The 26,960-nt window shown below is 40.3% G+C and overlaps 1 protein-coding gene across 1 annotated transcript in view; it reads left to right on the top strand.

The window, feature by feature from the left end:
* ABLIM1 (actin binding LIM protein 1) overlaps positions 1 to 26,960 on the top strand; it is a 129,627-nt gene that overhangs the window by 8,679 nt on the left and 93,988 nt on the right. Inside the window, exon 2 of the mRNA XM_008939934.1 lies at positions 22,044 to 22,178. Within this exon, the coding sequence (XP_008938182.1) occupies positions 22,044 to 22,178 (135 nt within the window). The remainder of the gene's footprint in view (positions 1 to 22,043; positions 22,179 to 26,960) is intronic.

The following is a 26,960-nucleotide window of genomic DNA, read 5'->3' on the forward strand; positions in this document are numbered from 1 at the left end:
CTGAGCCAGAAACTCCCTAGACAGGCTGTGGGGCTTATTCAACAGAGTTAATCCAATTCTGAAGTGGATTATCAATATCAAATCTCCTTAACCTTAGGCATGCACAGTAAAGCATGACACTTGGATGTATGCTTTCCTGTTGGGGATTCCTGCCTTCACAGACGTTATTTGTGGTTTTCAGCAGTAACTGTGGTTACTGTCAGAGGTGGTTACTGACAGTGTTTGTCAGCAACAGTACTAGTTGTGATCATGATTTGGCTAGATGAATTCCATTGATAGCAGGTGATAGTGATGATTTGATATGGTAGTTTTTAATAAAAATACTGAGTTCAAACCACTGCCTCTACAGCCTGTTGCTCTCCTACATCTCAGTTCAGTGCTAAGCATGTGTGCATAGTGTAAAAGTTCACACAGGTGTTAAGGAAGATCTCCTTGCTAAGGATTAGCAATAACATAAGCAGTTTGGAAGCCAGTTGTTACATCAATAATGTAAATGTGTGTTCAGAAGTAAATGTTTGTACATACCTACAGTCAGAAGATTACCCATCAGTGAGCTTTGTATATTTTGGGGGCCACTGGAGAGAAGTGTCATGTATCCATCTTTTCTCATCTTTTCCAAAAGTTGATCTGGAGGTTTCAGGTGCTTTTAACATAAGCATGTGTGTTACAGGCTTCTTAATGTTTAAAGCAAAGCCAACTGTCCTTGTTTCATCATTGTTTTGCAATAAATTAGACATCACTCTTACTGTTTTATCTGTGTTTTTCAGACTATTGCTGTTATGCAGAATAGCAGCCTACTAAGAAAATCTTACTTGCAAGAACCTCAGAAAATCAAATTTTGCTTTAAGAACTCCAGACTTCTTAATAGCTCAAAACCTGAGAACTATTTTATTCCCAAGGAGCCTAATTTGAAAGAATATTATATAGTTCTATTAAAAAAAAGCACTAAACCCCCAAATCCCGGCAGATCAGAGAGAATACAGTATGTATTTACTAAATTTTCATTTCATTTATTCTAAAAAAAGATGGCACATGATAGTAAACACCAATATTACAGACTGATTCTTTTCAAAATAGCATGACACAGGCTAGGCAGAAAATCCAGCACAGCAGAAAGGGTGGAACCCAGGCCATCAGGCATTATTTTCTCAAGGATCAGCTTTATCAGCAAGGATAATGTGCTTATCCCAAGATGCAGGATTGCAGGACCTGATTATGTCCTGAGAAAGAACCATATTCCTCTCCGGTGGGTCTGTGTGCGCTCCTCTAGACTGTGTAAAGCTTGTGATAGGCCCACACAGAGGGTCTGAGAACGTGAGGACAGTCTGTAGGGCTTTCATAGCTCCTTAACCGTCTGCTGGTTCCTCACAGGGCAGTGTGGTGAGGAGTGGGGTTAAGGAGAGGCTGGCAGCCCAAGACCATTGCAGTATGAAGTCATTACAGAGCAAAATCTGTGTGGAGGATATGGAAATGCTACAGGATGACTGGCATAAAGGAACGTCCCCTGCAGCGTGCCTGCAGGCCTGGGAGCACCAGCAGATTTACTGAGGGGCACTGCAAGAACCTGGAGAGACTAAAGAACAGGGGCAAGAGCCACCTCACAAAACACCTTATGTTTTTCTTCAGGAGCACCCGGCTATTCCCACCCAGTATGGGATGCAGCTCAACAATGTGTCTGGGTGAATCTGAAAGACTTCACTGTCATCATCAATTTTGCCAGACGGGTTTGCCTGCCACCTCTTATCCTAGCAGCCTTAAGAAGCACTGCTGCTTGAGTTCTTTGCATGACACTGAACATGTGTCAGTGCTCCAAGTGGCTGAGGGGAAGGCACCAGAAGAATAGATTGCTGGACCAGGGTGTGTTTGGGAGAAACGGAAGCCAGGAAATACTTAATTGTATACCTTTTGAGAAGGCTAGAACTGGAAACTGTAGGCTTCCCCATCAGGACACTGGGACCACTGCTGGGTCACAGGTCTCTCGCAAGAAATCCGGTGTTGACGTTATTGATTTTCCTCTGAGCAGGCACAGTTAAGTCAGGGTAGCAATTAGAGTAGGTCACCTTTTCTTTAAGAGCATGAGAGTGGGATTTCCTTCCAGGAGAAGGGACAGGACTATTTTTCAAAATACCATAATCAAGACTTCATGGAAGTGATGGCTCTTACTTGACCTAGGTTGTACAGTGGTTAAGCTGTGGAAGCTTGTGGCAGGCTTTCTTTTCAAAAGTGATTGTGCCAGTTTTTTTGCCAGAATTGAGGACATTAAACAGAGGGTATTTTCCTGGATATTATTTAAAAGAGCAACTTCTCCCCTTTCCCTTTCTGTTTTCTAGCATACTCTTTCCTTCATTGGTTGATGGACAAGAGTTATCAGTCCATTTTGAAGAAACTGTGTGAAAACTGTGTGCTGATACTTCTAAGCCATGATCTCATCTGTGAAGAATGAAAACAAGATAAAATTATGAAAGCCAGCTTTTAAAATGAGAATAACAAATCTTAAGTCATGGCTGAAATGCTTAGTGTACTTTTCCAACCTTATGAAAGTGCAACAACAAGCAAAATAAAATAGCTTAACTCTTTCCCTTTTTGGTGTGATCCAAGTATGGCTTTCATGCCTCTTGCTGAATGAAAAAGATCTTCTTCCCCAGAAAATAGCAATGTAAGGATATTGTTTAGTTATTGTTTACTCATTGTGACCCTTCCACCAACACTGTGTTCAAGGGAGACCTTGTAATTTGTACAGTGCAAAATGTTATTTGAAGAAGAAAGATTATTTTGCTTTCCTTTAAAATATGCACCTCCAGATAATAATAAGTACTAGGGATTTGCTTCTAGAATTGCCTTATATTCCTGTTTCATCTCCAGTTTAGGATATCTGAGTAGATTCCGAGTCGTACAGGAGGGTAAATTTTAGAATTCAGACTTAAAACAATGAGATTAAAACCAAAAACCATCCTAGTGTCAGAAGATTTTATTTACACTACCAGCATCTGCTCTTTGTTTCTGTTTACTCAGGAGTAAATTACATTTAACTCCTAAATCTCCAGTATAATTTACTGGAGTCTGTATTGTTATATTTATTTTTATGCCTAACATAGCAGCTTTCCAGGGCTGAAGGATGTGAGGAAAGGTTTCTATTCAGCTTGGGGTGAGATGAGCTACAGCAGTGCTAATCTCTAGCACATGTGAAAAATGGAGGTAATGAACTCAGAGAACAGAAAGTCCAGATACTGGCAGGCAGCTTCTGTGTCAGCAGCTGCTGGAACGAAAAATGAATTATAATCATTGCAAGCCTGTGGAGGGTGGCTGAGGGTCACTAGAAGGGGTTAACAGTATCCCTGCGTGTGTCCACAGCCTGTGCTCTGCACATCAGATCAAATATTTATGAATGAGGGTCAGGTGTGCCCCTTTCAGGGGGCTGTCAGCTAACTGTTTAGAAAACACCCTTTGAAACAGAACACAGCCAGGGTGAGTTACAACCTGACGTCTCTAACGTGTCAGAAATGTGACATAAGGGCTCATGCCTCAGTGTTGGTGGGGTTCAGCCCTGCTCCCCAGTTGAGCCTCAAATGCTATAAATAGTAACACACTGAGTCATAGAAGCAAGAATGTCAGACTGCCTGGGCTGAGCTTCTCTTACACGTTAGGCTGCTAACAATAGAAAGCCAGCCTAGATTTGATAGACTAGAATAACTATTCTTTCTGTGCGTGTGCCTCAATCTCTGTCTCTCTTTTTCTCTCTTAGTTATTTATTTATTAAAGAATGTCACTGAATAAGGGATCTTTTGGGTGAGGCAGACTGGCTTGTTTCATTTCTTTCTGTTGTTCTGGGTGACATGTACACAAAACATTTGGAATTTATTTACTGCAAATATTTTTAACTCTGCATGCATGCTCTGATTTTTTTTTTTTTTCCAGCAGGTATCAGCCATCTGCTGCTCTTTCTGGCTGATACCTACAGCTTGTTTCTTTACATTAATTTCTCTCTCCCTACATAGAGTAGCATTGAAAAGAAATTCCCTTGTGGAGGTGTGAGCTCCAGTTCAAATCCAGCTCTCAAAATACAGAGGTTTCTCTGACTCTAGGCTCAACGCAGCATTTGCTTTAAGGTGCAGTATAAACCTAACTGCACCTCCATCATGCAACCTAAAGCACATTTTGCACTGAGTTGTGGTCAAGTTGAAGCTATAGCCCAATGAATCTGCCCATAATACCTTTATATTTAAACCAGTTTTCTACTACTGAGGTCATCTCTGGTTTTGGCAAGTCAATTTACGTCCCTTTGTCATTTCCTCCACCTCTAACTCACAAATACTAAAATTCATTGTCCAAACAAAGGCATGATGGCATAGGTTTGTCTTGTGAATTCACTGATAGCTAGCTAAAGTCAGGAATTAAATAATTTCTAATTAAAGAAAAAGTGGCATATAGCAGTGGTGATAGAGGTTCCCCCAAATCTTGATACTGGCAGTATATGTGTATGAAAAATAATGCATCTTAAGTGGTTTTTAGTGGGCATTCAAGGTTTTGATTAATCATATTTCCAAGCTTTTCATCACAACTGTGAATAAAAATATGCTTATAAAAGAAGAGCTTTCTCACCTGACTCTGAACTGTATCTTTTAATAAAAATATTCTGAATCTTGCTTTAAGATGATGAGACTTGGCAATAAAGGGTTGTCTTGTTTAGTTTTTAACCTCAGCTTAGTGACCAGTCCTTTCCCAGGTAGAGTTTAGTGCCTGGAAAACCATGAACTGAAAGGTTGGATTCAACACAGGTGCTTTGCTTTGTTGGGGAGAGATATTCACATGTAAATACTGGTGGTTCCATAAGCTACTCTCTTCTCAGTTCCAGGAGTCTAAATGAGTTCCATGGCTATCATCTCAAAGGGAAAAACATGAGAAAAGTTGTAGTTTGGTATTTCAGAATACAGTGCTGTATTCTGAAATATGTGTGTATGTTGACCTACAGCAAACATTTTGTCTGGGGTCCCTGGCTATGCTTCTAAACACAGGTCCTCACTGAGCAGTGACAGTTCTTGTTTTTATTGGTTTTTTATTGTTACTTCAAGGTGGTGAATAGAGTCAGTATTCCCAGCTTGCATAGATGATGTGTTACTTTTTTCTGTAGTGTGGTCAGAAGGCATTGAGAGACTCTGTTAACATGTGAATTTTGTGATCCAGTAATTGGCATTGGGTAACAACTTGGAAGTAAAATCGTGGTGCTCCACCGTGCCACAGCCTGCCTCTGCACCCCCCTGGCTTCTCCTCGTATCCCCCCCTTCATCCCGGCGCGCTGGGTAACAGAACAGTAGGAGACCCATCGCTGCCCCTTCAGCTCTCCGTCTGTGTTGGAACCGCGCTGCTGTTCTCCCCCACACCTTCTCCCCTGCAGTCCTCTGCCAGCCCTGCGAGAGCAGATTCGGTGGCCGGCTCAGCCCTGCGAGGGCAGAGGAATGCAAGGTGGTGTCAGCGGCCGCTGGAATTGGCGGCTGGATTGCGGCCTCTCTTCCACCGCAGCAGCTGTAGCGGGTGGCTCAGCACGGGGGGCAGAGGCTGCAGGCAGGGCAGGAGCTGCCCTTAGCCACAGGAAAAGACCACGGGGGAGAACCATAGGAGGCACGGGAAGAAATGAGGCAGTGACGAGCAGTCGGACCTGATCAGATCTTGTGGGAAACCAGACCCAGGAAGACAATTACCTGGAATAAGCTGCATTTTTTCTGTCTTTTTTTTTTTTTTTTTTTTTTTTTAAATCCACCTTGGCTAAACACTGCTGGAAAAGAGATTGTGTTTAAACTGCTTCAGCTAATTCTTGCTGCTTCCACTACGAAGAGAATTTGTTTGCCATGGTGAAAGAAAAAGGTAATTGTGTTTATTGATAGACTGGGGCTAAAACGAGCTAATGTGCCAGCCATAATCATCAGAAGTTTAAACCTTCACATTTAAAATGAAGTATGCTTTGATTGACAGTTGCTGTTTTCCTTTCTATAAAAGTGATGTGGGAAAACCTGCAGTGGATAGCACTGATTGTCTTCGTACCTGTTTTAATGAGGGTAGCATCTGGAACACACCTAATTTAGGGTGTTTGCACAGCTGGGTCCCTTCTGTATGTACATCTAGTCTTTTTTTTTCGTGTCATTTAACTCACTCGCTGTTGACTGGTTTTTACCTGTATGTGCTACAGTTCAAAGAGCTTTGACCACTGAATGTCTAATTCAGTTAGCTTAAAATTTTAAAGAGAAACATTGATATATTCAGCAAGTCTGGACTTGTGAGGGTCAAATTGTACCTTTTCATGAAAAAGATGGATTATATGAGGTTTGGCATAATGTTTGAATTTTGCAGCAGTAAATTAGGTATCAGTTTTGATTACCTGTAAATAGCAGTTTAAGCCTCCCACCAAAGCATTTACTAGTCAAAGAGTGTAGAAGTGTTTGTGGGGTCTTTCCTTGCAGTAATAGTGGTCTGTATAATCTGCTGCATTATGAAGATGTGAACTATGGTTCTGAACTGTGTTTGAGAAGTGGATATGGCTTCGGAGTACTGCGTTGTCACAGGCAGGTTCAGAATTAATCTCTGTTTTGTGAAGAGGAGCGTCTGTGTTCTTCACATCTGAGGACTCTGTAAAAGATAATGTGGGATAAGTTCAAACTAAGGAAGAAACAGATTGAAAAGTAGTAATATTGAGCAAGAGTAAGCAGGTTTTAAACTCCTAACACCCACATTAAAATTATTTTAATGCTGTAAATGAAATTGCTACCAGTATCAGTGAACCATACCAGGGATGAGTTAGGTTGCAGTTTCACCCCAGATCCTTGAAAGTACAAGTTTTGGGATCATTTGAATCAACTATGCCACTCATCATTTCAGAAAACCAAGTGTATTACAATTCAGCTTATCATAATTATTGTTTGTTTTCTAAGATGCATTTTAAAATTTGGCTGCTGATTTTCTGGAAGTGTACATAAAATACACGTAGACGTTTTAGCTGTGCATTCAGTTTTATTCCTTTGATACCTTTCTGCTCCCCACCCAGCTGATGCTCAGAGATTTGTTGGGCTCCCTGTGTTACATGGGGCCATACCATGGGAGTACTCTGTAGACACAATTTTAACATCTTACACCGTCAAAGATGTCACATACCTGTGAGAAAATTAAAACAAGCCCATCACATAAAAAATATAAGGGAGAAAACCTCCCAGGATAGTGAGAAAAGTTAACAAGAAATGGTTGAAAATGTGCAAAGGCCTTGTGCTTAAGTTGCTTCCTTTTCCCCTCCCCACCAAGTTTCATGCATTATTTACAATAGCTATTAATATTGATGTTGGATATAAATGTGTTTTTTTTCTATTCACACAGATAATGGACTAAAATAACAAAATGCCATCCTTATTTTTTTTTTCAATTACTGCTATTTCTTATCTCATGACTGCGGAGTAAGAAAGAATAGTATCTGTTAAGTATTCTGCTTTTCTACCTTAATACTTTGAAATAATTTCTCCAACAAAGGCTTTTTTCATTACTTCTTTTGTTTCTTCCTTGTGTTGCTTTTGTTGTTTGTTTCATTCTTCCCTTACCCCTTGGCTCCTCCCTTTAGTCAGAAGGTCAGGAGTTACTGGTACTTAGAAACTGCTACAAATTCCTCTCTCTCGACTGATACTCTTGCAAAATGCAGTCCAGTGTAGTACAGCTGGTACCCTCCCTTCCAGCCACTGCTTGAGTTGCTGTTTGGACAAGCTGGAGATGCATTCAGCCCAGTGTCATCTCATAAACATGTTCCTAGGCACTGGAGGGGCTGGTCTCAACTCAAAGAATGCAATTCCAATTCACTGAATTGCAAACCGGTTAGTAACAGTTTTTAGCAAATTAGCATGCTTCATTATGCTCATATTGTAGAATGATTTCAGTGTCTGCCTGGTTAGTTCATACACAAAAAAAATCCTGAGGCCAGGGTGTTTTCTGCTGACACCAAATGGCGCTTCCTAAATTACATCTGACTGATACCACGTTTTCATGTCTCTGACTGTGTACTTAGCTATTTCCAATTATGAGCCCTTATTATCTAGTTACTTAGCTAAATTATTGTCACTGTGTTGCATCCACGGGCAACTTTCTTTATATCCTTTAACAGAATGTAAGTCTGCATATGCAGGTCTTGTTACTAATTCTCTTCTATGATTTAAAATCCATATTGAATATTGTGCATTCTTGGTGCTTCTATGCCGAGGTTGAGTTGTGAGTTGTGAGCCTGCTAAGCCATGTTAAAGGGTGATTTAAGTGTTGTAGCTTCATTTTTACCTCTGTTAGTTCATGTAAGCTGAGGATTTAGCCCTGATTCTTCATTTTTTGACCATTTGATAAGAAGACTGTCCTGGCATTCACCTGCTAGTCTGTGAAAGCATACTGGGAATCAGTTCTGTACCTGGTGAGATCTTGGATTGAAACATGCATGGACAAACCTGTGAAGGTGGGTTAGTGTGTGTTATGCCAAGCTCCTCCATTCTTGGAGGGATAAGAGGAGCACAGAGGAAGGGTTGAAGACATTTTGGATTAAGGAGGTGGGTACAGAGGCTTTATGATTTTTGCACTTCACATCCTGATTCTGTTGAAGGGTAGGTGCTGGCACCTACTGGGTACCAAGTCGCAGTAAGCTAACTCATGTTTCCACATTCTCACAGCTGCCTCTGTGGGTATTCTGTTGGTTTTGGCTTTCCCAGTAAGCAACACAGAAGATGCAGTCCACCAAAAGGTTAACAACATTTCCTGTATAATTTGGCCTGTGGTCTAGTTCAGTCTTGCAGAGAGATTTAGTTCTCTGTTAGTTTTTTCTTCATGCTTTTGATAAGCGTGATACTGATACCACTTAAGGTTATGACCAAGAGGACTATTTTTATATTTGCAGTAGCTCCAGACTTCTCATCCATTGACATATCCCAAGAGCTCTGAGTCTCCAAAACAACTTTTAGCTTATTTCTTTTGTTGTAAATTGAGCTACATTAGGTGGGATTATCCTTGAAGGACACACAAAATGCTCCCTGTCTGTTAATTTAAAGGTGTTCTCTATCCAGAACACCGTCTCTCCAGTGCACTGTTTGCAGTTTTAAGATTTATTCCTAGTGTAAATTCAGAAAATGTTGAATAATGGGATTTGGGTGCTGACATTGTTTCAGCATCACGGTTGTTAATGAAACGTAGTTTTGATCTGAACTCATGACTTTGGAACTTTTAACCGCAGGTGACCTGGGAAAGTCTCCAAGTTTGTTGCTTTTGGAGCACATGACAAGATTATGCAATCCCACAGTGGCAGGGGGAGGGCTGGGGAGTTTTATTTTCTTTTCACTTCAGTTTGTTTAGTTTTAAATTTAGTTCTGCTTGACAGTTTTCTTTTGAGGCTTGGAACTTGGGGTTTTGTTTTGATTAAGTAAATGTGCTACCTTGTACAAGCCACGGAAAAAGCATTTATAAATATACATAGTAGTAGTTGATAAAAATTACTCTTGTAGTTAAAGTACTAAACTGTAGAGACTCTTAAGGTGACCTTGGGGAAGTAATTCGATCTCTCCTTGTGTTAATCTGTAAAATGAGGATAAGAACATTCCTCTTGTCTGCCTTCATTATTTGAATTAAAGGTCTTTGGAGCAGAGTTCTCTTACGTTGTTTCACAGCTATGACAAGGAGACCGTAGTCTTGAGTTTTAATGACTTGTACAAGAAAAAATCCAGTGGTATGCAAATACCTTACAAATACCTTATTGCTTTTTAAAGACAGAACAACTGTAAAAGAGTTATGCTTTTATTGAAAACTTATGGTGTTGCTTGTTCTGTACTTTCTTTTTCTAAGTTTATTTTTAATGTTAGGTTTCAAATTGCAGTTCTAGTGTGCAGCATTGATACTGAAACAAAAATAGCCAAGGAGATGCCAGTTCAGACACTGCATGTTTGCTGAAGATGTTATTGTTTTTTTAAAATGGCACTTAGTTCACACGAGGGTACGCATACTCGTATCCAAGGAGTCGGGCAAGCACAGCGTGCAGTCCTGCCATGCCTGCTGGCTTCCTGTCCTCCCAGTAGTGAAATTCCATACATTCCTTGCATCCCAGCAGTGTGTAGGAGCCAGCTCTCTGAAGATACGATGGCAGCCACTTTATATTGAGAAATGGGAGAACTTCTGCTGTTGATCTCACTGGAGGGGAGGGCTTAGTGGTTTTAGTCATTGAATTTGAGACCACAGAGTTCATGGGTTCAGATGGTGGTAAAGGCAGTTAAGCTGTCCATCCACCTGAAACAGTGAGTGCTGTGGGCCAAAACCCCCTGCTTTGAGTAGAGGATATTCAATCAGTTTTATTTATTGGCAAACAATTAACTTTTAAGTACTGATACCAGTGTTGAAAATAAAAGAAATGACTATTAAAATATGTCTGTGTTTTTGCAGAGGTGCTACGTGCTCCTCTTGTTCTGTTTTGTTGTGCAGTGGGTCCATTTTGTCCATTGCTAAGCTGGTTGGAACAAACTGTGACCAGCACAAAGCAGTCTATGACCACCTCCTACACAAGCCACCGCTGCAGCACCCTTGCTACCAAAGCCCTGCTGCTTATGTTGAATACAAGTGAGTAGACTGCCAATTATATGGTTGGTTTTCTTGGACGAGAATTCAAAAGCCAAGGCCTTTGAAGATAGAGTCTTGGCATGGTGAAATTGTGTCTTTTTGAAATACCTTAAGCCATGCTTTTTCCAGAGAGGAGGTGGGAAGCTTTGTAGGAAAGAGCTTGCAAGTTAAGATGATAATTTGACCTGCCACTGCAGGAGAGTCAATTCTTTTCCCCTGGTATGCATTAATTTTTCCACAAAAAGACCAAGTTTCACTAATCAAAATGTGCTGTGCCCTTTGGGTGGGAGAAGCCAGAGAACAAGATTTCGTTATTTCCGGGAGCAATCCATAACTAATTTAAAAAGGATTACTTATAACGAAGTTGGTTTTCCACCTAGAGAATGGTCAGTATCCCCAAAAGGATGATTAATCCTTGCCTTCGTTGAGCCTGGATAGCTTTCAGATTCACTAGGGATCTGGCTGAGGAGAACACTTAGGCATTGTCTTAAGCCTATTCTGTTCAGCAGAGTATCTTGTTGAGTCTAATTGAATCACTGGGATTTAAAGCTAAGTAAGTGCTTAAGTGTTGTCTCAAATTCAGACTCCATTTTTGGAGGCTTTGTGCTGTTTTTAGCAGTAAAGTCATGTATTTTATTAATGGTGGTGATTTTGTTTTGTATGTTAGCTGCAGTGTTCTGTAAGAGACAATGAGAGAAATAATACTGGCTTTTATGTGGGCTTATCATAAAGTTCTATAAACCCAGAAATGGTAGATGCCTTCTACAGCTCAGTCATCTGTGTTCTGTTGTTATGTTCCATATAGACAGGAAAACAGATCTGAGAAAGCTGAGGAATCTCCTCAAAGCTGCAAAGTGAGGAGTGAGTGCTAAAATAAGGGTCAAACCCAGTCATGTTGGCTGTTCTGAGGTGAAATGTTGTTGCTTTATGCTGGACCAGAGCCTAACAGCCAAAGTTCTATACACAGTGTCAGTTGCACAGGTCTCTAATTCCCAGTGCTGTTAGCACCAGCTCGGTATCACAGATGTCAGTATAATCTACACGGCAGTATTGTAGAACTTCATATTAGTTCAGGATCTGGTACAGAAGCAGGATCTTAAAATTATATCAAATTAAAGAAGAGATCCAAATATAAATGCAACCTTGCAGAACAGCGGGGGTTATGTTTTATTGCTGCTGGATCAAAGAAGAGTCAATACATGGCTTGTTTGTTGAAAGAAACAATTGCTTTTTTTTTACTTCTTTTTCTCCAAAGGCACCTCAAAACAGGGTTTGATGGATTTGAGAGTTTATTTGCTATCCAGCAGTTGCAGAGCTAGCCAGTGGAACAGCCTGTGTTCAGGAGTACTCTGTCAGGCGTTAGTGCTTTCTCCATGATGCTCCACTTACCATATAGTGATAAAAGTTGATACACTTTCAGAGCACACCATTATATATTGTTGAAATAATCTACCTCAAGGAACTGACTTCTATGCTGCAAGTGTTTGCAGGGTCTAAGTGCCAACAGGAGCAGTTAACCACAGGGCAGGGCCTCTGAAGTGTCTGGTTTATCAGTTAAGTACACGGTAAACTGTCCTGGGAGTCAGGAGCCATGTGAAGAGTGAACTTGCTCATGAATGTGTCTGTCTAATTTTAGTTTGAGGCTGTGTGGCTCAGTCTTTAGAAATACCAGAAGTGAGGGTGGTACTGAGCACTGGGCATTTACAAGATCCTTGACTGAAGGAGAGATTCTAAGGGTGGGGAACAGAGCTTCCCTGGATTAAAAACAATGGTTGACAACAGGTCTCTGCAAGGGTTTTGTATAAAACCCTTGGTGAGATTGCTGGGGTAACTGAGGGGGGATTTTGTTGCAGATTCTGTTTTGTAAGGTCTTTCTGACAGGCCTGTTTCTGTGCAGGCTTTCCCTGACTTTTCCTACGTACATCAAACTGCAGTGGTGATAATGTGATTATCAAGATGCCAAAAGGTGTGTGGGAGACCACTGTCATAAATAGTTCAGTGGTCCTCCTTGGATAATCTCAGAGCAAACCATAGGGACAACAGAGTTTTAAAATTAGCATTTTTATATTGACTTACCTCAAAAAGGAATTTATTTCCTTTCACTGTATGGAATACATTGGACAGAAAAGGAAGAAAAGGAAGCATATCAGAACTCTAGCTAGAGTCTGTTGCTGCTGACTGAAATCCCCACGTGGTTTGCTGTTAAGGTAGCTAAGAGGCCTGTTTGACATTTGATTGATACTATGGGTAATCACCACTCATCACTAAGCCAGAATTTCCATGCTGTCTGGAAAAAGCAATTGCTTTTTCTGCTAACGTCAGCATCTTGCTTTTGCACAGCCTTGAGGATCCTTGAGGATTTGCCCTGAATAATTTGACACTTCTGTTTATTAATTGTTTTGAGTAAGATTTTGATACGGACATCAAATTATGTGTATGAGATGGTTGCTCAGAGTATTCTTAGGAGTTCTTGGATTTCTAATTATCCCTGTCCTATGTTAGGAAAAAAATCTACCAAAATACTCTTTTGAAAATGGCTCTACCTTCTTGTGTATTGCGGGTGAGTTGGAGGCATAACTCAAAATTATTTTACCACTTACAAGGCAGATAAACAGTTGCTGCATTACAGACTTGCAGATGTTAGGTGTGAGAAACACATGCTTAGCATGATCCTCCAGGCCTTCAGTAAGGAGTTTTGAAGGGCAAGTTGATTATCTTGAAACACTGTCCCTTAGTCGGCTGGGTAAGTTAAAGCAGAGAACTTTTGCCAGTGTGAGGAAGGCCAGTAAGGGTGCTCTCAGGAAATTAGATTAGACAGTCTGGGTTCACTGTCTTTTTATCACCAAATTTGTATCATGTTTTGTTCTGTGAAAAATTACTCTGTACTGATATAGAAATATAGCAGACTAAATTCACTTTACACTTCTTCCCTTTGGTTTGCTAACCACTAATCAGTAATACATCTGTTAACAATCATGGTGAGTAATGCAGGTTTTGATTCAAAGACTGCTGTAGCTTAGTCAACAGTTGTCTCAACATCATCTGTTTCACAGCACGTCTTAGCTTGCTGCATGCTTCATTGTAAGGATACTGCCTTTTCATTACTGAAAATGGTTTTAAAACTGCCTATTGCTTTCCCTGTTTGAGCTTAAAACAACTCCTGATCATACTCAGGTAGCAAACTGTTCATGACTCTTCTTTGAAAGGATTATAATTTTTCTGAAATGGTAATTGTCATAGAAGATATGTCATATAACAAATATAAATGGAAAAATTTCATCAAGTCATTTTCTTTCTACTGTATAAATGCTATACAATGTGCTCTTCTTCACCTACCAAGTGACCAAAGGGAATTGCGTGTGGTGGACGTTGATCTTGATCTTGCAGGCTGTTCTGTGGGGAATTGATTGCACTATAAAAGCTCTAGATAACAAAAGAGGAATGGGAGGAAGAAAGGAAACAGCAGGTAAAATACAGAGAAAATAAGCATGTTCACAGTTGTGTTTTAAAACTGTGAAATATGTGGTTTTCTTTCTTTTTTTCCTGCTATATTTTAAAGCACATTACTTACTAGCTTCTTTACTTGGTTGTATGTATGTGTCACAATTTTTGTTTTGTTTTGTTTAGAAATAACATGGGAGCCTTCTCACTTGGATTTCAAGTTGCAGTTGTTAATATTTTGGGTTATTACCTGACACCTGTCTCCCTAAATTTTTTTTTATTTGCTTCAGTTAGCTGCATCAGCTCCACCCATGTGTTATGCATGCTTACAAATATCTAGGAAAGTATTTCAATACTGATATTCTTATTTATGAAGAGTATGTTTCACCTTTTCTTTTTAAAATTTGATGTCTGGTATGGAAATATTTTCATTCTATTATGCAGATTAAGTTTGATATCTTTACTTAAAATATTTTCTCAAATGTTTTTCTTATGACCTACCCTAACCTATCATCCTAACTTAACTAGTTAAACCTGCTGATGTTTTTATAGCTTATTTTTATTTTTAAAGAATCTGTTTATCAGGGTATCAATACACCCCATTTCTAGGCTGGACATGTACCTTGTAATCTGCTTAGTGTTTTGTGAAAATCTTTTAGTTATTACTGTACCTACCAAGGTGCTTGAGGGGTAGCATGGAGAGAATTGATACAGATCTGTTCATGTTGTAGTCAGCCCCATATCTGGCCATGAGGTGCTGTTTTGAGGATAGGTACCTCTGGTGTACTTAGTTTATTCTAGCTGAAGACCTGAGGCAGAGAAGCATGTGTTATGGTGATAATCAAACAGGATACATAAGAAAACACCAGTTTTTCATAGGTCTTCTCTTTGTTAAATAAGTAAAGAGTAAGACCAGAGACAGAGGACAGGGGGATTATTAGTACTTTCTTCTGGATCTGAACTAGAACAGACGTGGGCAATACTATCCATCCTGACATGGCTTTCTCACAAAATCCAGCCTTCCTTCCTGAGCTGCCCCACTTGCTAAGGTCTAATTTCTAATTTTCTAATTTTCATGCCACCAACACCCTGGTAAAAGGAGTGTGAGTTAACAGGGGGCAGAGTTGCTGGTGCCTTGCCCTGTCAGGATGAATGCACTGGGCAGCTGATAGGCCCTGCTCTGTGTGTGTGTGTGCCATGTGTCACCTTGATTTGGGCACTAGCTTTTACAGGGCCAAAAGAGATCCTGTCCTGCAGTGTTCTGATTGCTGCTGTGGTCTCGTTTGCATCTGCTGTTTTCAGCAGCAGGCTAATTGTCAGGGGAAAGTAACAACACTTTAATGGAAAATAGCAGAAAGCATTTTAAAATTACGGCAAATAACTACACGTTTCAGATTGTGTGTGTGTGTGTCTTTTTTAAAAATAGCTGCTCTGGTTATATGTAGACACTGAAAATAGTTTTAAGACAAACTGGCAGAGTGTAGGAGTAAGACGGATAAATTTACAGGAAGAGAGAGTTTTAAAATGATGCTTCAGATATAATTTGAGTGGCAATACTATAAGCAAGCTACAGGCTAGGAGTTTGCCTTGGGCTTTTTCATACGTGTGTAGGCATGCAGCTCACTGGTATCTCTTTATGGGAGTACCTTCTTTAGGGATATCCTGGAATTCCTAAAGATCCCTGTCTGATACCTGTGGCTAATGACTGCATTGATTCCTTTATCTGTCCCTGACAGCTGGGAGGTTTGATTTCAGTCTCAGTCACTGTTTGGTCACCTTAGCTGATAGGATTCTTACAGATTTAAGATTGAAGAACTGAGTCTGCAGATAAGCAAAACGACAGTGCTTTTTTCATCCCTTCATTCTAATAGCTATTTCAGTAACTCCTCAGAGCTCCACTGTGCTGGGCTTTAACAAAAGAGGAATTCCTCAGGGAGAGCACAGGCCGCAGACAGACAGGCCTTACACACCAGAGGCTACAGACGTTCACCTCTGCAAGGAACACAAAGGACGGGAGAAAATTACTTCTCTCTTTACAAAGAGAGCATGGAGGAGAAGTGATAAGCCAGATCTGGTTCTTGAACTTGGTTCTCTGGTGTCTCTCTAATGCCGTTCACCCCAGAACAGCTGTTTTTGCAGCTTGTTGTCCTGTGCACAGCACCCACCTCTGTCCTGTCCCAAGCAAGCACCCACCCAGCTGGAGTAACAGTACAGCCGCTTGGCAGCATCAGAGGCTGAGGGAATTCTGATTTTGAAAACTTCAAGTGTTGAATTCGATATCCTGCAAATTAATTTAAGAAATTACGGACTCCAGAGCGATTTCAGGCATTACACAGAGAGAGGGCAGAGAGCACTGCTGCCTGTTGGAAGATTTGGTTGTATTTACTGACTTGGCAGTCTCTAGCACATTTTACCTTCATTCCTGAAAGCAGTGAGGAAATTTAAAACAGGCTACAAAAAAAACATGCAATAGTTTCAGATCTTTTTTTGTCTCCTTAATAGTTCAGTCTTTAGCCAAGAAAATACAGCACCCAGTTAAAGTTATCATTTCAGAGTGTGCTTGCTGTATCAGGCCACTCAAAATAAAAAGAACATGGCTCTAAAATCCTGAGAGTGCCCATGCCAGTGCTGCTGCAGGTACAGCATGATCTCAGTGATGTACACAACAGCCCAGAGGTTGTGGATCCAGAAGACATGAAAAGTATATATCCTAGCATGAAATTTGAAGTTATACCTGCTATAACATGCTTGGACCGAACATACCTCAGTGTTTATTTGTGAAGGTAGGCATACAAATATGAAAATGACAAAAATTCACTTTAAAAGAACAATAGACCATATCTTTCTCCTATTTAAATTTAGAGAAAGCTGCTTTTTACTTCAGTGTAGAGCAGAACTGATCACAGCATATTTTGCTGTGACCTCTGCTTTGGAGCATACGCAGAGCAAGGCGTTTCCCAGAAGCTTCTTTCTGACTTCCAATAAAAAGCCAAAGCATTCTGGGGCTTGCAGCAGAGACATGGAGTCTTGCCAGCAAGAATCTGCAGCTAAGAGTCACCTAGCTTGAGTCCTGGTTTCCTGACAGTTCTGTGTTCAGGGAGAGAATCGTCGATAAGGGAGGCTGCAGTATTTATTTTCTTTTTCTTTAATCAGCAATCCTTACCCTTCTGGTAGGTGCTGTAATTTTCATTTCAGAAATTAATAATTATAATTGCTATTAAAACTTTGCACAGTGATCTGCTCTACATAAAGCACCACTGACAGGACAGCATTGAACTGCACAGCAAATTAATTCTTTGATTTTGCTCAAAGTGCATTTGTGTTTTTTTTTATATGAACATTGGGTTGTTACTGGGCTTTCCTCTGTCCCTGTTTCTTTTTCTTTGCAGATCTGGAATTGCTTTGAGCTGTTTTGATAAAATGCCTCAGTGACTACTCTGGTAGAGTTGCTTTGAATTTACATCGGTATAGTGCAGTTGCAAAATTTAATGAAATCAGCATTGCATGATTCACAAGGGAATGTAAAGAATGACATTCCTTACATTAAATAATAAATAATTAAATAATAGAAAACATGGTGGTAGGTCTATGGAGTGATGTTAGCACAAAGAATACTCTAGTGACAAAGACTGTCTTCCTCATAGAAGAAGGTGCTGTTGATAAGGGTTTTATCCTGGTTTGTTTTGGTTGTTTTTTCCCTTTTATTTTTCCCCTCTGAATTAAGCAATGAAATCCAGACTTCCCAGCTGTCCCAGTCAGTATACATATTACTCTGGGTAAATTAGATATTTAATGGGATGTTGTCTTGCTGGAAACTCAAATTATCTTAAGAAAGCATTAATTATTTGTTTAAGGCATTCTTGTAAGCAAGAGTGGAAGTCTCAGTCTAGCTGGCCTTCACATTCTTCTGTGTCTGTCTCATATTATACACCTTTACATGGCTCACCTTTACAGATCTCATGTATGTTCATTAATAAAGAAAAAACCATGTCTTTAGGCAGTGCCCAGCAGCATTTGAAGTTAAAACTGTTATAAAACAACCTGAAACTTTGGCAGAGTTTTGTTGATGGTCTTCTATAATTAATTCCTCTAAAACTGTAGAGACTGTGACAATTTAGACTTCTGTAGGTAATATACTTTTCATAGTTAATCTTGAAAAGTGCTGAAGGAATAAAAATAAGACTAAATATTCAAAGAGATTATTGCATGCTTGATCTGTATCCCTGCTTCCAACATCCCTTTGTTCAACTGTAGACGCTGCACTAGTTTAACTGGAGCCAGTTTAAGGAACCAGTTCACTCGGTAGCCTAGGTACTTGTGAGGGAATGGCATATGTCTGAACTTAGATCCATGGCATTAGTGGGCGTTTGCACCTTGCTGATGTCTTCTGGGCTAATAGATACACTGTGTTTAAGCTTACTGGAAGATCCATGTGCCTTGTTATCCTGGTTAGGCTGAACTGATAGAAAATCACATTTTGACTTAATCTGACACAATTTGTATGTAGGGAAGTGTCAGTTCACATCAGCATTCTAGAACTGGTAGATAGTTGACTTGTGTTTGTCTTACACTACCCATGCAGTAGGTATGCATTTATGATATGAAGGCAATTGTGAGCCTCAGTACTGAATCAAGAATGTGTTGCTCTGGTAGCATCTCTCCCTGAGAAAGCTGTCGATTTATGTTCTTTTAAGATGGAAGCTAGCCATGGTATTAATAGAGTTGGGTTTGAAACTTCATTAAAGGTGTTGCAGCTCCTCAAGTTAGAGCTTGTCTACTCATGCACTTTCTGAAGAATGCTGCTTCCAGAAGTACAGCAGATGTGGAATATGTTACCCTGCACAGACTTACAGGTACTTAGGCAACTCGTTCCATCCCAGTGCCCGGGAACCTTGTCTTCTCCATTTATTCTCACAGTAGAGTAAGGCTAAGGTAACAGTGCTGTTACACCTGGTTTATAGTCAGGCACACTCAAGACACAAAAACTAAAACATTCAGATAACCTAATTTCAAGCTGACAGGTCACAGGCTCAGAGACTCAGCTGAATTTCACTGTCTGACTTTAGTCCTTTAGGGTTGAGGATGTGCCATCCAAAGAGCCCAGATGTCTGTTGTGGAGCAGGGCTTGGAACCTGGCTTATCCAGATCCTAGATCAATGTCCTGTCACTAATTATACTGGCTGGAGCCTGTTACTGTCTTAGTCATTATAAAGAGCTGCCTTATTGCCCCATTGCTGCTGTTGCACGATGCCTGAGCATATATCCTTTAGCATGCTGTTGATGTGGGGGGAGAGTTGATGCAGGCAGACCCCAAAATATTTGCTGTCTCATGAAGTGAAATCGCTGTAAGGAGCTGAGCCTAACTCCTACCTCAGAGTTTTCAGACCCAAAGGATCCAGTAAGCTGTCTGGACTTCAGTCAGAAACATTTAAAAAGCTGATTGTAAAGGTATTTCTCTTTCTTTTACTTTAATTCCCTGTTCTGGCCTCACTGGTCACTATAAAGGGTCACCTCTGCCACTGAGAAGCCTTGTGTGTATTGCATATATCCAAAGGAAAAAGCTTGCAAGCAGTTCCTTGCAGAACAAAAGTCAATTACTGAGTCTTGACCTACAATGCCAAACTGAGGCCAGTAAGACAAGCACCATAATTAGCTTAACTTAAGAGATCAGTCTGGAAATAGCAACTGTCAGTATTTATATTCATTTAAATGGCTGTAAAGGCAGAACTGGAAGCAAGTTTCATCATTTGAACAATCTTGAAAACACTTATTTACTCTCTAGTAAAGGGAAAAAACTTGTGTTTCAGATCCGTACTAGAAGGTCTGGAGCCTGGCATGCAGAATATCTTAGGGTGTCTTCCACATTTGAGTTTGAGGTAGCAGGATATTGCAGCTACAGATTTCCTACTGCACCATATAAATTCTAGGGAGCGTTTGCCCAAATCCTTGGTCCAGTTTCTCATTGGAGCAACTTTAAAAATCTGTTCTGTTACCTTTTCATCAGTTGGCATCATGCCCACTTCAGGATGTCTAGATCTGAGAGGGAATTCTCCTCATAATAATTTAATTTGCTAGCACTTGTCCCTGTGTCTCTTATTTTCTTGCTTTCCTTCTCATTGCATGAGCTATGTGTTTCCTTGGTTACAAGTTAATAGTTAATAGTTCTGTTTGGAAGAACAGTAACTTGCACTCCAGAAAAGTATTGCACTGCAGACTGTTAGGTGAGGTTCACTCAAGGCAAGGTACTCACTGGCCTCTTATTTAAATGGAGCTGCTAATTGAAATGCTAGTTGGCATTGCCAACTGCATTCTGCTCACCAGTATGGGCTGAATAACTCCTCAAGGGAAATAGTTGAAATGAGGCTACCAGAGGAGGAGGTATTGAAAACTTGGAGCTTGAGTAGAAGAATTCAGCAATTTTCTTTGAAGATCCATGTGGCGGGGGTGGTGGTGGTAAGAACAGAATAGGAGCTGCTATATTAGTTTGGCTGGACTTACAGCAGAAATTATTGCTTGGAATATTTGTTGTCCCCTGTTCTTGATGTTGTTACTCCTCTAATCAAATACTAGGGGGTTTTATTATTAATTTTGTATTTATATAATGCAGAACGATAGCATTTCTTCACTAATGCATTTGTAAAGCAGAGTGATATAAAAGGACTTCATAAAGGAGTGGGGCTTTTGCCCTAGAAATTCATTGAAGAAAGGGAGGAAACTGGCACAGCAAATATGAGTTATGTCCCTGTTACATTGCTGCAAAAGTAGTAACCTGAAAAAAAAAAACCAAACATAATCCTGGCTAGGGAGATGTCAGGAACATATCAGGGAAGGAAAAGAGCTCCAGAAAATACTGGAATAAAACAATGAAGATGCTTCCCAGTGGGAGTGATGTAGGTGTATCAGCACTCAGTCCTTTGCAGGCTAAAGACAGAGGCGTGGGTAGAGAGGTATGTTTTCTCTGCTATGGTCTGATGAGCTTCTCTAGTTTGAGAACAATATTAAAAGGAGGACAACTTTCTACTACTAGAATGGGATGTAGGAGTGAGAGTTGAAGGAACATAGTTTTGTTTTGGGAACATTGTGGGTAATAGTTCCCACTTCAAATGATACAGTGGAGACTCAGTCTTGCTCAAGCTTACACCCATGCATTCCTGTTGGGGCCTCAAGCTGCCACGAGACACAGAACGAAGAGAAAGTTAAACATTTTTTACGGAATCCAAATGTGGAGCAATAAAACTTTTACTGTGGCAATGAATTACACAATAACTGTTCCAGTTCTTTCCAAGCTCTGCTCAGGGCTATGGGAGAGCTGATCAAGTGCCACCTGAATACCAGGAATTTTGTCTTCCCTGACTATACAGAAGATGCTTTGGTCATTTCTGTTTACTCATAGTGTCTCTAATTTGCATGCAGAAAGTAATTTCTGCTAGACTTATCGGGAGTAGAAACAAATAATGTTGGTTTCTTTTCATCTGTGCATTCCTCATGTTAGGTATGTGCTGTACCAAAATGGAGGTGTTTGTATTTAATATAGTAATTTGCATGCAAAGTCAGGCTGCCTAGTTCATCTGGTTTCCCAAAACACGATTTGGAATTGCTTTCCTTTCATTCTTTTTGCTTGGATCGTGTTCTTTCTTGGTTTAAAACAGCCTGGTTCTTGTTGCCTTGTGTGCCCATTGAATGGTTTACACACACTGTTGTTCTTGGAAAGAAGAGCTTAGGCATTCTGAAACACTCGGTGGCACTGAAACTACAAAGGGAGTCTCTCCTTGTCTTGCCATGGCAGCCTCAGTGGAAAAAAGTTGGTAGTTGATGTGAATGGCTCAAACTGCTGATTTATGAGAAGGCTGTATTTTTTTAACTGGTGCTGACTTTAAGTAAGTGTAAAACGTGAACAGATACATTTGTATCATGATGAAAAGTGCCTGAAAACACCGATTTATGTAGAGAGTAAAACATTCTTTTTTTCTGGGTTTAAATCATGTTTTGTTGTTTTACAGTGGCCCATCCTCAGGAGCCTCACCACCCCTCTGAGAAGCCGGTCATCCACTGCCATAAGTGTGGGGAGCCATGCAAAGGGGAAGTGCTCCGTGTTCAGGCCAGACACTTCCACATCAAATGCTTCACCTGCAAAGGTAGGACCTCAATTTGCATCTGTTAAACGTGTGTCATTTTTGCAAATGTGCCTTGAACCAGCAATGAGAGGTGATAGTTCCTGCAGTCAGCCAATTACAGGACATTCTCGTTGCTCAGCAGCAGAAGGATTTGTGGGTAGGGAGGTTGAGGAGTGGAGGTGAAATGGCTGAATCCCACGTGTGCAAGCAGCAAGGTCATCTGCACCACACAGAACAAACTCAATATGCAAACATCTACAATTTAGTTGAAAAGAAAGATTATATGACACGTTTGATTTTATTGGGAGGGGGGAGGGAACCAGTTTGCCACCACTAGAATACTCAAAATAGCACATTCTGCTCTGAATCCTTATGTGTTCATTCTTTTTCTGCTGTTCACTGTGTGCAGGCTACACCATAGATAATTATACCTAAACGAGATGAAAAAAAATCTTTGCTCTTTTAAATATTATTTTCAATTTTATTTTCTGGGTACAGTAGACAGTCAATTTCACCTATTTCCCAAATGGTGAATTAGGCCATAATTAGACCCTGGCTGCTTGGGTGACTTTTTTGTGTTTATTTGGGAAAACAATGGAACAGCACTAAACATAAATATTTGACTTTGTTTCAAATATAGTGTTGTGTGTATTTCCTGTTATTTCCATATATGGGGTGGGACTACCTTTAGATTGTAGTGTGATGGAGTGAAAAGAAGTATAGCATAAGAATACTTAAGAAAATTCTGTCTTTTCATAGTTTTTGTTCTAAGTGCTTTATCAAGGATTTGGATAAATCTGGATTTTGAAAAGCTGTTAATAGCAACCACTGTCTTTTAGGGATATGTGTAGCAGTTCTGGTGACACTGTAACCCTTGGAAAAAGCTGAGCTGGAGCTTTTAGTCTGAGTGGCCAAAATTTTTTTCTTTACTTTTCTTTACTTTTTTTTATTTGTGGTTGGGTTTTGCTAAGTTCAGGAAATAGCAGCTCATATGCTGCTTTTGTGCTTTGACTATTCTGTTGCAAGACTGGGTTTACTAGGATACTTATTTTTTTTCTGCCCACGGGCAATATCTACACTCATTGTGACTTCTGTTTATGGAGATATTTCCAAGCTGATGACAGTTTAATATTCTGTAATATTATTGACCTTAGGACTGCTTGCATGAAGATCACCAGAGAAAGGAGAGCTGTAGAAATACCTCTCTCTGATGGAAATGATACTACAGTTTTTATCATTAGCTTGTTAAGGAAACTTTGAGCTTGTGGAGAGTGACTGGTTCCATGTGCTCGCTTACTGCTTACGAGAGGGAGGTGACTGTGGCTTCTGCCTGTTTGTGGTATCTCCAACACCCCGTTTGGAACCAAGAGGGACAGTGCTGAATCTTAAGAAACATTTCTCTTGCTGTTCAATCAGTCTGTGCCTTGTTAGTTGGGTTTCACAGCGAGTGTCACCTTTTTTTTTCTTTTTTTCTTTTTTTTTTTCATTTGTCTTTCACTGAGAGAAAGGAAAGGGGTTGGGTGTGTCTGGGAGGCTGCTGCAAATCCTGTTTTGAATCTTACACCTGAGCTGCAGAGATTGTTTATTGTTGGCCTCTCATATGTAAGTGAATGCAGTTTTTGTTTAAACCATATAGTTATTTACTTATATTGCACATTGCTTGACCATATGGTTCATACAAATGGGACACAGCTGTTCAAGTAAGTGTTTTTTTTTCCTCTTAGTCTAATGGGTTTTTAATTTGACATGACTGTGACTCTACAGGAGGTGGAGTTAGACCCCCTCAGTTTATACAGCGTGTGGTTAGCTAGAGGAAACAACATCCCAACTGCATCTACAGGTGGCTTGGTTGTCTTCTTTCTGTATACCCGTTTCCTCTCAAGACCAGCTTGTACATCTACAGTGTGAAACACTTGGATAAGCTTGTACTTGTCTGACTGTTGTCATACCTGCTGAAAATGTTTAAGCTTTTACCCACAGACTTTGATAGGCTAGCAAAGATGTGGAAAAAATCAATTTCCTCATAAAGCTGTCACACTAGTTCTACAGTAGCAGGGTTTCAGTGTGATCCTGTTTTTCCTTTGCTCTGTATGAGATTTCCTTTTTTTTTTTTTTTTTTTTTTTATTACTATCCGAGCTCTCAACTTTGTGTTTGTGTTTCCCTCGTACTGCTGAGTGTATTTGATATGATCATGGTCCTGCTTGCCCAGGTTATGTCAGAGACACACAGGCACTCGGTGCTTGCTCGGCACACGTGCCAGTGGTGGTTGCTGCAGTGCAGGAACACGGTGACTTCAGCCTCCCTGCTGCATCAGCCCGCTCAGGACGTGCTCGTGTGCCATGTAACACGAGTTTGGTGCTCCATCCACCTCTGGAGTCTTTCTCAGAACAGAGGAGCTGCTTCCTGATGAAGATGACAAGTAAACCTCTGCTGAGTGACATGTTCCCATAGCCCCAGGCTAAGATGCAGCTCCTGTCACTCCCTGCCCTTCGAGAGCCGGGGCCTGTCCTCTGCCTGGCGAGGCTGGCTACTTCTATTTGTGGCTCCAGATAAGAGCTGCTAGAAAAGCAAAGAGCTGAAAATGGTGTGGCCTGTCCCCCAGAAGGTGAGCTCTGCCAGCCTCCCGATAGGCAAAGAATCCCAGGCAGCCAGCAGCTGACTCCCAGCTGGAGTTAACAGGGGGGTGATGGACAGGGGAGGGATAGGAGACCTTCAGGGGTGCAGCTCCAGGAGCACTGTTCAGAGCACTTGTCTTTGGCCAATTTGTAACAAAACCCCTTGCCTTGCTGAGGAATTAGGCTGTTGTGTGTTACAAATGCAAGTTTAATTGGATTCTGTGTTACCTCCAGTTGCAATAAATAAGTCTTAATTTCTATTTTAACAGGAGTGCACAACTCCAACCATACTAATTGTTAATGGTTACCAGGCAGTGGAAGGATCAGGCTGAGGGGAGGGAGCTTTGGATGAGGAGGTTAGAGGGAGAACAGACTGAGCTGGAGACCTCATTGTTTTACTCAGTGTGTTTAATAAGCATTAATATGAACATGAATGAATTAGGAGCTTAGAAAGAAGTAAAAAGTTTTTGTTGTAGGCATCTAGGTACATTAATAACTTTTCTGGAAAAACTAAGACTTTACTGCAATGTCTGCTATGTATGTAAATGTGTGTGGGATCAGGCCCCAAATTGCAATGTGCATGAGCAGAGATTTTAATATCTCAGTATAAATTGTGAGCTGATACAAATGATAATTTTCTGTCACTGTCAGTTGATTATAGTTCATTTTACCCTATTGCATGTACTAGCAGAGGAAACTTTGAGGCTAGCAAAATTGCTATAATAAGTCTTTATTATTAAGCCTGTGATTCATCTTCTGGGTTAGAGGGAAATGCTGGTTTCAGTACAGTGTGTTGCCTAACAGAACAAGCTGTAAGCTTTCAGAGTAACAATGTGAAAGTTTACATAGCTCCATTTTGGTGCATGTAGAAATTGGTAGCATTATCTTAACAAGATAATGTGGTATTTGTGGTAGGACTAATTCAAATAGTAGACAATGTCCCTTTTCTTGATGTCAAATATAAATTGGAAAACATAGTTAGCTTCCATATGGCAGCCTAAACTAAAAAAAAAAAAACAAAACATAAATTTCATAAATAAGCAATCCTGTCACTAGAATATGGATGGTCTCCTAAAGTTTTCTAGTCCTCACTATGGGGCATACATGCCTGTAATGGCATTAGGCTATGCCAGGTGGGGCTGAATGTCACTGTCATCAAAAGGCTGTGTCACTGTGTATGAATGTTTAACATGCTATAGTGATACCAGGTATGAAAAGGCCATTTTGAGCTGATATTCTTGCTAATTATAATTATCCTGGGCATACAGGAACCTTTCCACAAACCTAGAGTATCCCACAGAGAAGAAACTTTTAACTTGTATTAAAAGTTGTTATATATCAGCATAGAGCAGTATCTCAATTGTGGAACTAATGTGATAATTTTCTTCTTTTGAGTTAGATGTCTTTCAAGCTTATTTAGAAAAGCCCACATCAATATGTACTTCCAGAACCCTTTGCAGTATGTTTAGGTTCCAGACACAGATCTGTTTCTTTTATGTGATGAGTTTTGCAAGGCCAAATCATCTGCACTTCAATGGGCTTGACAGGGAAGGAGGGTTCCTAAGTTTAGATTTGGGGGTGCTCTGTAATCTTTGACTTTGAACTGGGTCTTCCTCCCTTGAAGGACTGGGAAGAAGCTAGGGTCATGTAAGCAGACACTGTATAAACAAGCTGGAATGTGTTTTAAATCATTAGTTCTTTGACCTTTGATCTGTCATCAGATTCCTTCAGTGGTGGCAGGAGGAGGCTGCAAGCTGGCTGCTGGGTAGTTAGTGCTATTAATAGTTCATGTCACTGGATGGGAAGTGTAAATATGAAGACGTTCTTGTAGTAGGTACCCAGTGCAGTGTTGGAAAAGATCTCTGCATTTCCACAAATACTTATGAAACAGAGACTGATCTGTGGACACAGTAATGTATGTGGTGGATAGAATGTGCTCCTTCTTGAACATGGAGAAATCATACAAAGTCCCTTGAAGCTCTAAATTAATGAACCAAAGAGCTTTCTTTATGTAAAAGAAAGGGGCATGTCTAGTCATTTAAATACAAATAGCTGAAAAATATGAGCCTGAAATGCTCTAACAGCAGAATATAAATTAAAAGGACAGAAATTTTACAGCATCCTGGTTTGGATGTTAGGCCTTTGGCAATAATGACTCAAGATCTTGAAGGATTAGAACTCCGCATC

This window comes from Merops nubicus, unplaced genomic scaffold, assembly GCF_000691845.1.
Source record: "Merops nubicus isolate BGI_N331 unplaced genomic scaffold, ASM69184v1 scaffold4105, whole genome shotgun sequence".
Taxonomy (NCBI): domain Eukaryota; kingdom Metazoa; phylum Chordata; class Aves; order Coraciiformes; family Meropidae; genus Merops; species Merops nubicus.